The sequence below is a fragment of the Mesoplodon bidens genome (genome assembly GCF_964165515.1).
Source record: "Mesoplodon bidens genome assembly, chromosome: 6".
NCBI classification, from domain to species: domain Eukaryota; kingdom Metazoa; phylum Chordata; class Mammalia; order Artiodactyla; family Ziphiidae; genus Mesoplodon; species Mesoplodon bidens.
In genome coordinates, this window is record NC_138162.1 from 53,257,730 (window position 1) to 53,270,058 (window position 12,329).

At 43.2% G+C, this 12,329-nt stretch overlaps 1 protein-coding gene across 1 annotated transcript in view; it reads right to left on the bottom strand.

Moving 5' to 3' along the window:
• LOC308618412 (angiopoietin-1 receptor-like) overlaps positions 1-12,329 on the bottom strand; it is a 110,982-nt gene that overhangs the window by 7,507 nt on the left and 91,146 nt on the right. The window contains exons 14-18 of the mRNA XM_081236212.1: positions 10,291-10,445; positions 8,551-8,761; positions 5,865-5,975; positions 3,359-3,549; positions 2,698-2,811 (exon numbers count right to left, since the gene is read on the bottom strand). Coding sequence (XP_081092338.1) covers positions 2,698-2,811; positions 3,359-3,549; positions 5,865-5,975; positions 8,551-8,761; positions 10,291-10,445 — 782 coding nt within the window. The remainder of the gene's footprint in view (positions 1-2,697; positions 2,812-3,358; positions 3,550-5,864; positions 5,976-8,550; positions 8,762-10,290; positions 10,446-12,329) is intronic.

Genomic DNA, 12,329 nt, shown 5'->3' on the forward strand with positions numbered 1-12,329 from the left:
TTCTTTAATGTCCCAAGATCCCCAATGCTTAGATGAGTCCCCAAATCCTTAGCTGGCATCCAAAGCTCTTCAGGACCTTATCCCCACTTGCGTTTTAACTCCAACCTTGCATTTTATTTTTTACTTATGGCCTTCCACAAGCATACACTCTTTTCCATAGTTACAATCACAGTGAACCTAACCATTCTGGAACTTTCCACACTCCCTTGGAAAGTCCCAGCCTTGCATTTTAACTCTCCCTTTTTTCTGCATCACACTCCAGCCATACTGAATTACTTAATGGCCAAAGGTTCCATGCTTTCCTTTGCCTCTCGATTTTTATATATACCACATCCTCCAGGTCATCCACTTCATTCTGACATCTCCAATATCTATTTGACATTTACTGTAAAGCTTCAGTGTGCTTCCTCTGAGTTCCCATGGCACTGGCACTTTCCTCATCCTCAGCCTCATCCACTGTGACGATTGTTCATTATGGGTCTCTGAGCTCTTTGAAGGAGCTGTGTCTGAATTATATTATCCCCAAACCTAGCACAAGCATGAAACATTATAGTAATAAATAAATCCATGCTGACGGGATCGATATATTAATCAATGATAGTAAAACCCCAAATCACTTAAGTACGTTAGTTTGCTACACTTCCAGTATTAGCATCGCCTGGGGGAATTTAAAAAAAAAAACTGATGCAGGATGCCCTCCCCAGAATAACTGAATCAGAATATCTAAGCCATAGGACTCAGCATCTGTATTTTTTTTAATTTCCCCGGACGACTCTAGGTACAATAGGAATTGAATCTCTCTGACTTAAATAATAGGCCAGAGAAAGTGGCTCCTCTGCCCTCTGGTGGTGTCTTGCTATACTGCACCCTTCTTGCCGGGAGCTTGCTCCTCTCCAGTCCCTTCTCTTTTCTTCCCCTACCCTCACCCTGTCCTTTTCCTCCCCAGACCCCATGCTGCCACTGCACACTTTGCCCTTCCACTGGGAGATAGACTTGAGCCCTACCTGTGCTCCGCCCCTCTAAGCACTCCTCCTAAGCTCCCCAATATACAGAAATCCCTACCCTTGATGAAATGTCGAGCAAACCAACCTTAGCTTTGGGGGCCTAAGGAAAGCAACCAAATAAAATGCGTGGATTACGGGGCTAACCTGTGTTAACCTCTCTTGCCCCTCATCTGGGGCAAACCCCCGCCCCGCCCACTCCAGAGTGAAGGAAGGAGAGGGATTCTGTGATGGAGATAAGAGGATTCTAAGGAGGATGCTCCCAGGAGGAGTGGGGAGAGCCAGAGTAGATGGGTGAGTGGTGGTAGGTCCTGCTTCTTTAAGACCAGCCCAGCTCCTTCCCAGAGAAAAGTCTGCTTTGAGTGGGGCAAATCTGAAGAGTTTAGGGGAAAAAAAAATATTGCCTGGAAACCAGCCCTCAGGGAGGCATCTCTGGCTTCCAAAAAGTGCTGATGTTAATAAGTATACAGGACCAGGGGCATGGTGGTCTCTAAGAACCAAAGGAGACTAACTTCAAAACCTCATCCAAAAAGAGAGTGGGAAGTTCCAAAGTGGTTAGGTTCACTGTGATTGTAACTATGGAAAAGAATGTATGCCTGTGGAAGGCCATAAGTAAAGAATAAAATAAATTAATCGTGTCCAGGTTGTGAACTGTGGACCATTTCCTCTTGAAAGCATTCTTGAGTATTATTTCTGTGTTATCTTGTCAGTAACTAAAATAAGTATATTGAAGAGAAAGGAAACCTGAGCTTGAGGATAAACACAGAAGCCTGAGCCTTGCTAGGAGGCAATTTGGTACCCACAAAAGTAAAAGGACCCTCTATATGTTATAAGAACTGGAGTCATCCCAAGAAAGCTGAGCCCAGGTAATGCTGGGAGAGCCAGGCCAGTGGAGTGGACCTACCCAACACGTGCAAAGACTACAGGGTGTGTCACCCCCAACGCCCTACATTGCCCACCCGCTCAGGGAAAGCAGAGGGTGGTGGCATGTTGTCGGCACAGCACTAATGTCCAGGAATGTGGCATGTCCAGGGCTTTATGATTCTAGGGTGGACAAAAGTAGCAGAATGAGTCCAGCTTCTCTCTTCTAACACTGTGGTGAGGTTCTCCCAGGAGCTTGTATTTGAAGATAAAATATGAATGTTTAGGAGACTAGGTATCATTAGGTGAAAGTGGATTTGATTGGGGCTTGAAGAGTGAGCAGAGAACTTTTGGCAAAGAGGGAAATTTTGTATGAGCATTTAGAAGTTATGAGTTTCTCTCTAGAGCATCCTTGTGATTTAGGAACCTCATTAATTGATTTCCTTGATGTTTTAGAAGGTATATTAAGTGTCTTTTCCCCCCTCCTAAGTTTGCTGTGCAAAAGGGGACTGTGGGAGCTCTCCAGAGGTTTCTGAGTGAGACCAGACCTCAGGGTCTGGGCTGGATGTAGACCTGAGTCCCTGCAGCACTAGGCTTGCACGTTCAATTACTTGGCCACATGTGACAGGGCCTTCTTCATTGGTAAATGTCGACCCTCCAGTCATTTTAGGAATCAAAAATGAGAAAGGATGTTTGCTGGGCCAGGGCATTATCCAATGGGGAAAATGGTCAGAGGCCTCAGTCATCACAGAAAGATGGTATTCTAAGAGAAACAACATCAGGAGAGGGAGGGGTGCCCCAGAAAGGATCTCATCAGTGTCTGTTCTGAACTTACCATCGTCTTTTTCACATACACTTCTTGACCTCGGGACAATCCAAAATCGGCTATTTTGGCTACATAGTTTTCACCAACTAAAATGTTCCTGGCAGCCAGGTCCCTGTGAATAAACTGAAATTTAAAAAAAAAATCATGTATTTTCAGCATCGCATTTGCTTTTTCACTCCATTTTGTTTCTTGCGTAGGGGCAAGAGCTTTGGGAAACAGAGAGGTCAGTGTGAAAAGGGGTTTTCAAAAGTCACCAGAATCCAGTTCCCTTAAAGTTCCTCTCCTAAATGCTCAGTGAGTGGATTCTGCCAAATGACCCACATGTCTCTGGAGGAGCAACCTGGAAGAAAAACCAGGTCATGAAATCTTCCAGTTGCCGTGAATGGCCTCTGCTACTATGCATTATTTAGAGCCACACCAAGCTTAGATCGGTGAAGGCACCTCACCAAATATACATGATAAGAGTCACTAGATAAACATACCGTCAGTGTTGGGCATTAACTTCTATATAAAGAGATGACATATTAGCAAAGATATGAAAGTTAGAAGATTGTAAGAAGGAATTAAGGAAGAGACAGCGACCAAAAACAAATGTACAAACTTATCTAAACTCTGATTCCAGAGAGACTTTCAGAGGAAAGATGTCCAAAGCAAGATCCTCAGGACGAACCTGTTTTTGGCTCAAGTAGTCCATTCCCCGGGCCACATCTGCTGCAAAGTGGAGGAGCTGCTGGGAGGACAGCGTGGAGGCGGTGCTGTTAGCGATGGCGAACGCAGGGTCCGTCTCCAGCACGCGGCTCTTGCGCAGGAAGTCAAGGAGGTTGCCGTGGGGGGCATACTCGATGGCCAGGTACAGGTAGCCTGGGCAGGAAGGGAGACAGCACCACTTTATCGGTAACCCTAAGCTGCCGTGATATTTCTGAGATGTGCTATGATTCTCAGGAACCGCTTATACACCTCTGTTTTATCGTAAAGTTACACACCTAGTGGTACCGACCTCGGTAATGCTGGGGCCAGGAGGAAGACAAGTGACATCATTCCTGCAATACTTAAAGTGCTTGCTCTCAGGGTTCCCCTCCCCACCTCTACCAAACATAGAGGGCTTCCTGTCACCTACTCGGTGACACTAGTAGAATGAAATCAAAGCATTTGCTTCCAGACGATCTAAGACAGCTAGTCCACATCACCTGTCATTTTTTTATTCAATCAATATTGAATATCAAGAACCTAATATGAGCCAGGCATGTTATTCCAGTATGAATCTAGCTTTTTTTTTTTTTTTTTTTTTTTTTTTTGTGGTACGAGGGCCTCTCACTGTTGCGGCCCCTCCCGCTGTGGAGCACAGGCTCCGGACGCGCAGGCTCAGCGGCCATGGCTCACGGGCCCAGCCGCTCCGCGGCATGTGGGATCTTCCCAGACCGGGGCACGAACCCGTGTCCCCTGCATCGGCAGACGGACTCCCAACCACTGCGCCACCAGGGAAGCCCGGGGTTATATTTTTTTAATCAAAAAACAATGATAAAATATCCATAGCAGAAGAGGACCCACACCAGGTAACTTTCTCTCTCTCCTGCCTTCTGCTCCTCCCTAAAATCTGGAATAAGTCACTATATTGCTGAGTAGGTCACTAGTCAGCAGAGCCTAGTGTCAGGGATTGCATTTTTGCTTACAGAAACCAGAAAACTCAACCTTTTAGGAAAAAAATAAAACAAAATAGTTCCTAGAGGAAACTATGGTGCAGTGTCTTATTTTTATTCCAAATTGCTTTCTCCTTTTCCCTTTTTAATAAAATGTAAGCTGCTTTGATAAAAACATTGATCTTTGGAGCCAATGAAAAGTAAAGTGGTTTTACTGTCTTTTAAAGGTGAATTATTTGGTCTTTTTTTAATGTTGAAGGAATTTAAACTTCAAAGATATTCTAAGGAAGTGAAATTCTCAAAAATTAAAAAAATCTAGCACTGAATCCTGTTGTACTATAAGGAAAGATATACTTCAATTCTGGTATGAATGTGCTTTCTCACTTCTTTACTGAATTATAAATTTTAAGAGCCAACCAATAATGTGACGATAGAGCAAAATATTAAAAGATATACATTCTTCTGTTGTTGTCGGTTTCTTTTTTTTTTTTTTAACTTTCATTTACTGCTGTCCCATGCTGATTACTGTTCTCAGGAAATAGCTCAAAAATAAATGTCATTACTTCATTATCTAACCTAAGAGACATGATCTGGCTTTCAGAATTACACCCTTATTGGATCACAGAATGATACATTGTTTGAAGTACCAGTATTTTTAGTTTAATAAATTGAGGAAAAGGAAGGAGTCTCTTTTCCATTGTTGGTATTTGTGCTGCAAAGTCAACAAGAGGTTGTCAAGTCTGTAAATAATTACTGTGTGGAGCTTTTTTGTTGGAGCAAATTTTTCCACGAGAAATTAAGATTAAGCATAGATTTAGACCTACAAACCCAGGTAGCAAGCAGAGGTAAAGCCATGAAAGATTTCTTGTTACCTACTCATTCACAGCTAATTACATGCATTACAATAGGAAATACTCAATAAATACTTGAATTAATAATGTAAGTTGGACTTAAGAGTATGTGTGACATAGGATAGTTGTAAAACTTCAGTGTTATTGTACAGGACATTGTTTTGGATAAAAACAAAGTATTGATACTATTAGATATAAGCTTATTATTATTATTTTAACCTAAGCATCACCAGTGCTTTCACATTACAGTAGATTAATGGCATTCACAGATTTAACATTCAGAATATCAGTTCCTTGGGTTTGGAGGGAAAATGAAAAGGTAGGCAACTAACAAGAGCCAATCTACTTCACTCTTCCTGGTGCTGAGGGCTGCCTCAATCCACTTAGTAGTAGCTGAGAAAACCTCTGGATTAGCAAAGGTGGAGGCATGTAGGAGCCATGGATATTTTGGGGCAGTACTAGCTGAACCACATCAGAGGCCAAAAGATTCAGCCTTGGGATCTACCTTCAAAAAGGTACTAAATCTCAGCATGATCTATTAATGGGACCAGACATTCAGACTGAAACTGCAACTTAAAAAAAAATAGATAACAATCTTAGATGACTGTCTTTCCTAATTTCAATATGGAATGTGCCTGTTTTAAAAAAAAAAAAATCTGGCAGGAAAGACAGGAAAAGAACATCTTACCACGATGTTCACACGCTCCCAAGAGATTGATGATGTTTGGGTGGTGTCCAAGTTTACAAAGCACCTCCAGTTCCCCAGCGAAGTCCCTGTGGTCATCTTTGGAAGCATATTCTGGGAAGAAAGTAAAGAGTAGTGATCCCTTTCTGTTACACCTCTTCAGAAACAACTGTCCCCCCTCTGCTTCCCAGAACCTTCAGGTACACTCAGCCACCATTAGGTCTGGAAAACTGTATAGAAATCAGAGATGACTATAATGCAGATGCTTCTTTATTGTTGGGGGCTGTCCTGTACAAAGTAGGATGTTTGGCTGCACCTCTGACCTGACCCACTAGATACCAGTAGCCCAACTGAAAATGTATCCAGAAATCACCAAATGTCCCCCCTGGGGGAAAAATCACCCCTGCTTGAGAACCACTGCTCTGAAGTTTTCCTGTTGAAGCTCTCAAATATCCAGGGAAATGATTTGGTCGAGATGGAGCTGCATCCATTCTTAGACTCTGGCTCTCCCAGCTAACTCTACCGTCCAGAGACAAATATGCTCAGGGATAAAAACAAAGTTGTAGTGAAACATCAGCAGTAGTGTACACACCTTGCTTTATTATAATAACTTTACTTTTTTCATAAACCAGTCCTACTGAAAAAATTCAAATCTCAATGTCATTTTCATAGAAGTTGCTTGGTAGTCAGGAAACAGTTGCATTTATTTCTGTTCCTTTCATTCCATCTGTCCGCTAGCACTTTGATCAGAGGGAGAACCACCAGTCAGGCTGAAGAGAAAGCTCTTTGGCTGATGCACAACTGGCTGATCAGCCTTGAGTCAGTGACAGTATGCTATTATGGCTTTTTGAAGAAATAACATTGGGGGAAAGGGTGAGAAGGGAGCTGGTAGCCATGTGAATGCCTGAACATGCTTGGAAATTATGGGAATGTTTCATATGGGCTAAGGGTACCCATAAGGCTGATAAGTAGGCAATTCCAAGTCGAGGACCCTGTTTATACCACAGGGACCTGAGGGTCAATACCTTGGAAGCATTTAAAAAGCAAAGCTCTTTATAATAAGGTTGTCAGTAGCTGCCCTCTTTGCATGCATGATTTTTCCTGCAAAAATTGTCTGCCCTGGTGCCCTGTTAAGCTATTCTACCTCTTCACATGGGCATGAGATAGACAATCAGCTCAGGTCAGATGCCAATAAAAACTGATGCTACAAAGTTCTACACCCTCTCTCCTCTCACTATTTTTACTGCTTCCTAAAGCTCCCTGTAACTAAAGTAGCAAAATGAAAAAGGGATTTCTGGATGCTAAGCAAGGGGTGTGTGTGTGTGTGTGTGTGTGTGTGTGTGTGTGGTTTGAAACATTACTGTCTCTAAGCATAAATAATACTGTGTTTATTTTGTTTTGTTCATTTTCTGACATAGTGTTTTCTAGCAATGTGGAAAACAGCGATGATTTAAAAAGATTTAGGGTTAATTGTCATCTTAGGCTTAATATTGCAGTCAAAAAGAAGGAAAACCCATCAGCAACCTCAGAGAGTCCTTACAATGGAGCTGCCCAATGCAACTAGTAATTACATTGCTGGCTCTAATACGCCACTTTTCAAGCCTGTGTGCTGTAAAAGCAACAGTGCAGCTTTGCAATCAAGTCATTTCTAAACTGCCATTTCACCCGGAAGAGAAGACAGCTAGTATTGCCAGGGAACAAGTCATTCTGCTTTCTCAGAAGATCTGATTAAATGGATAGGCCCCAAGCAGTCTTTTTTTCTTTTTCTTCCCCCAAGCAGTCTTGAACACAACTGGAAAAGATCTAGTTCCTGTGACCATACATCAAGGGTTTTCAAACTTGAGTGTACAGAAGAGCCACTGAGCAAGCTTAAAAACATAGATTTTTCATGCACCATCCCAGAAATTAGAATACAGTAGAACCATGAGAAGGAGAAACCCAAGTAGATGCATTTCTAACAATATTTCTAGGAATGTTGATGCAGATAATCCATGAAGATAGTGGTTTGCCAAGTGTGGTCTCCCAAGCCTCAGAATCAGCATCACATGGGAACTAATTAGAAATCCAAGTTCTCTGGCCCTGCGCCAGACTTACTGTATCAGAAACTGTGGGGTGGAGCTGAAGAATCTGGTTTTTTTTTTTTTTTGGCTGTATGTGGGCCTCTCACTGTTGTGGCCTCTCCCCTTGTGGAGCACAGGCTCCGGACGCCAGGCTCAGCGGCCATGGCTCACGGGCCCAGCCGCTCCACAGCATGTGGGATCTTCCCGAACCGGGGCACGAACCCGTGTCCCCTGCATCGGCAGGCGGACTCTCAACCACTGCGCCACCAGGGAAGCCCAAGAATCTGGTTTTTTAACAAGCCTTCCAGGTGATTCGGATGCATGCTCAATTTTGAGGACCACTGGATTAAGAAAAATAATGCTCCCCCAAAGTCAGCAGGGTATGACAGAGAATCTGTATTCTCACATCCCAAGGAATCAAGACAGTGGTATCTAAATAGCTTATGCCTTCATGTTTACACCCTGACCCTCAAAGGAAACATCACCTTCAGTTGCACATAACAGCTCTATCTGACACCACGCCAATTTTTTCTTTAAAGAGCGTAAGACCTTAGAGGAAAGATTCAACAGGAAGTCAAGCTGTCCCCCCACCCTAATAAAATGCTGACTCGAGCAGTCCAAGCACTGACCTTTCATTCTCTTGATGGCAGCGTCCATCCGTAACCCATCCTTCTTGATGCGAGCTTTCAGAACCTGGCCAAAATTACCCTCCCCAATCACATCTTGAAATTTGATGTCATTCCAGTCAAGCACTGGATAAATTGTAGGATCTGGGTTGTTTTTGGCCTTCCTGTTCAGGGCCAGAGTTCCTGAGTTGAACTGCACAGCTGGTTCTTCCCGCTAGAAAAATAATGGTTTTGTGTCAGGATTTTTCGTAATTTTAAGGTACATAATACCTCCTGATTTGTACCCACACTGGGTAAAAAAAGAAATACTGTATCCAATTCTAGAATGAAAACGGAAATAGGGTTCATTGAACAGGCCCACTCAGATGAAGTGGCTGCCTATAGAGCTGCATGGGCACGATCACAGGCCTCAGTGGCAAAGCACGCCACAATCAATTAGTTATGTCTGCAGAGGTGAGGGAGGGGAGGATAACAGCATGTATGCCACGAAATAGCATATTCCTGAGTTAGTCACACTTGAGTTTCTACTCTGCTGTGGAATGAGCAGGTGTTGAGTTCTGATCTGGAGAAGAACTCAGAGATCGATATGAGTCAATCACAGGACACACCTCTGTGAGAGCTTTGTTTCCTAGCGTCATCTTGGTCTATTCTTGGCTCTTACTCAACTTGTCCTAAAGCTCAGAATCTCTCAAGCCCACTCTGGCGCAGACACTGGCCCCAAGATGACTGATGCTTAGAGTAAAACCCAACAGGGTGTCTCCTTTTCTCCTGAGTTTCAGTGGCTGCTGATGGTATCAGAACAAAGCATCAGTAGTACCATGATGCGCTCTAGCACTCTCTACCACCTTGTTGGTCCTTCCTCTACAGGGACAGCCTGAGTTGAGCCAGCTCTGGCAAGGAGTCGGATTACAGAGCTTCCCTTGTTCTGTACTGGAGGGAATCTCAGGGACTCATGTACAGGAAGGTATACTTCATTTGGAATATGTAATTGTACTCAATGTTTCATATACAGAATCAATAAAGTTGGGTACAGATTAATTTTACAGAGCTTGAAACCACAAACTAGAGAAATGTTCAGGCTGTAGTATAGCAAAGGACTCAAATGGGGTGCCTATAGGTAAAGTATGATTTTCTAAACTTTTTACTGGTCAAAATTCCTAGATGAAAGAAAGAGGCCGTGCCAAGCACCATGAACTATGGCTGCAGACCGAAGGGTGCACAGGAATGGAGATACACACGTATAGGTAATCCATACATATAGGAGGGATAATAGAATTGAAAGAGATATTAGAAGTACAAAATGGAAACTGGAAACAGGGAAACGTGGGGAACACTGGTCTAGTGCAAATCTTCATTACCTATCACTCTGAGGTCTGGTTACCCTTCTGCCATTCATTACCAAAAATGTTCAGTTCTTTATATTACAAGATTACCCTTGCTGGTGACTTATTACTAGCATGACTGTATTCTCTTTCTGATGGGGCAGTAGTCCTGCTTTAGGCTTGGTTTCCTGCATACTTATTAAGAGCAGCCTTTTCACTCTTAGAATTGTTCTGATTTGGACAAGAAATTATATAGTCATGCTATTTATCTCCCATTTCATAATGGAAGACAAAGAAAAGACGAAACTTGCCTAAGGGAAATATTTGCTTTACAGGTAAAATTTTTGACCCACATCTTTAAAATGAAGGTTCTGCATATATGTGGAATTGCACTTATTACTATTAGGAAGATGAGACATACCACGTTTTGGAAGGCTTGGGCCATTCTTCTTTGGACGTTTGCCCTCTTCAACTGCAACATGATCAGAAAGGCCAACAGCACCGTCAGGCAGGTCATTCCCGCTGAGCCAAGGATGGCAATCAGCAGCATCTTCCCGCTTCCGAGGTCTGCTGGGGCTGTGCCGGAGAACACAGGAGAAGGAGCAGGTTAGTCTAGGTAGAGAGAGAGGCCAAGACCATCTGCAGGAGAAGTCACAGTGTAATGGGAAAGTAATGGCAGCCTGAGCCCAGCCTGAGCCCTGCTAGGTGACCTTGGGCTACTCATTTATTTTCTGGAACTCAGTGGAGATGAGTCTGACTCACAGGGCTGTTATAAGTTCAAAGAAATGTGCAAAAGACCTTTTTAAATGGCAACATGCTAATCACTAATTGTTGTCCTTTGTTCAACTTTCACTTCCAAGTACAGGCCCAAGCAGATGAATATTATCAAGTAATAGTGAGAATGACTAACTAGATCTATGACTTTGGGTAAGTGACTAAACCTCCCTGCACAATTTAACCACCTAGAAAAGCTTTAAAGCTCTGCAACTCTAAGGAGCATAGCGTCTGTAAGATATTTGGCTTTGGCTTTTTTCTTGTTTTAAAGAGCTAATGGAGATTTTCTTACTACGCACTCTGATCTGAAGTGCCAGATGCAAGGCCTCTGCATGAAGCACCCTGTGAACAACTGAAACTAGACGAAGCACAAAGGAAAACAAAACAAAACAAAACAAAAAGACAATCTGCAAAACCTCTGAAAAAAAAGCCTCTGCACCTCTAGCTCTTGTGGAGGTTGGCATCTTCAGTGGAGGCTCCTATTGCAGGGGGACCTTCAAGATGGTGGAGGAGTAAGATATAGAGATCACCTTCCTCCCCACAAATACATCAAAAATACATCTACATGTGGAACAACTCCTACAGAACACGTACTGAACGCTGGCAGAAGACCTCACACTTCCCAAAAGGCAAGAAAATCCCCCCCATACCTGACCACGTGGCTGACAGGGTCTTGGTGCTCTGGCCTGGTGTGAGGCCTGAGCCTCTGAGGTGGGAGAGCCGAGTTCAGGATATTGGACCACCAGAGACTGCCTGGCCCCACGTAATATCAATTGGCAAGAGCTCTCCCAGAGATCTCCATCTCAACGCTAAGACCCAGCTCCACCCAACAGCCAACAAGCTCCAGTGCTTGACGCCCCATGCCAAACAACTAGCAAGACAGGAACACAACACAACCCATTAGGAAAGAGGCTGCCTAAAATCATACTAAGTTCACAGACACCAGAAAACACACCACTGAACATGGCCCTGCCCAACAGAAAGACAAGATCCAGCCTCATCCACCAGAACACAGGCACCAGTCCCCTACACCAGGAAGCCTACACAAGCCACTGACCCAACCTCACCCACTGTGGGCAGACACCAAAAAAAACCAGGAACTACGAATGTGCAGCCTGTGAAAAGGAGACCCCAAAAACAGTAAGTTAAGCAAAATGAGAAGACAGAGAAATATGCAGCAGATGTAGGAACAAGGTAAAAACCCACCATACCAAACAAATGAAGAGGAAATAGGCAGTCTACCTGAAAAAGAAGTCAGAGGAATAATAGTAAAGATGATCCAAAATCTTGGAAATAGAATGGAGAAAATACAGGAAACGTTTAACCAGGACCTAGAAGAACTAAAGGGCAAGCAAACAATGCTGAACAACACAATAAATGAAATTAAAAATACTCTAGAAGGAATCAATAGCAGAATAACTGAGGCAGAAGAATGGGTAAGTGTCCTGGAAGATAAAATAGTGGAAATAACTACCACAGAGCAGAATAAAGAAAAAAGAATGAAAAGAATTGAGGACAGTCTCAGAGACCTCTGGGACAACATTAAATGCACCAACATTTGAATTATAGGGGTCCCAGAAGAAGAAGAGAAAAAGAAAGGGTCTGAGAAAATATTTGAAAAGATTACAGTTGAAAACTTCCCTAACATGGGAAAGGAAATAAGTCCAGGAAGTGCAGAGAGTCCCA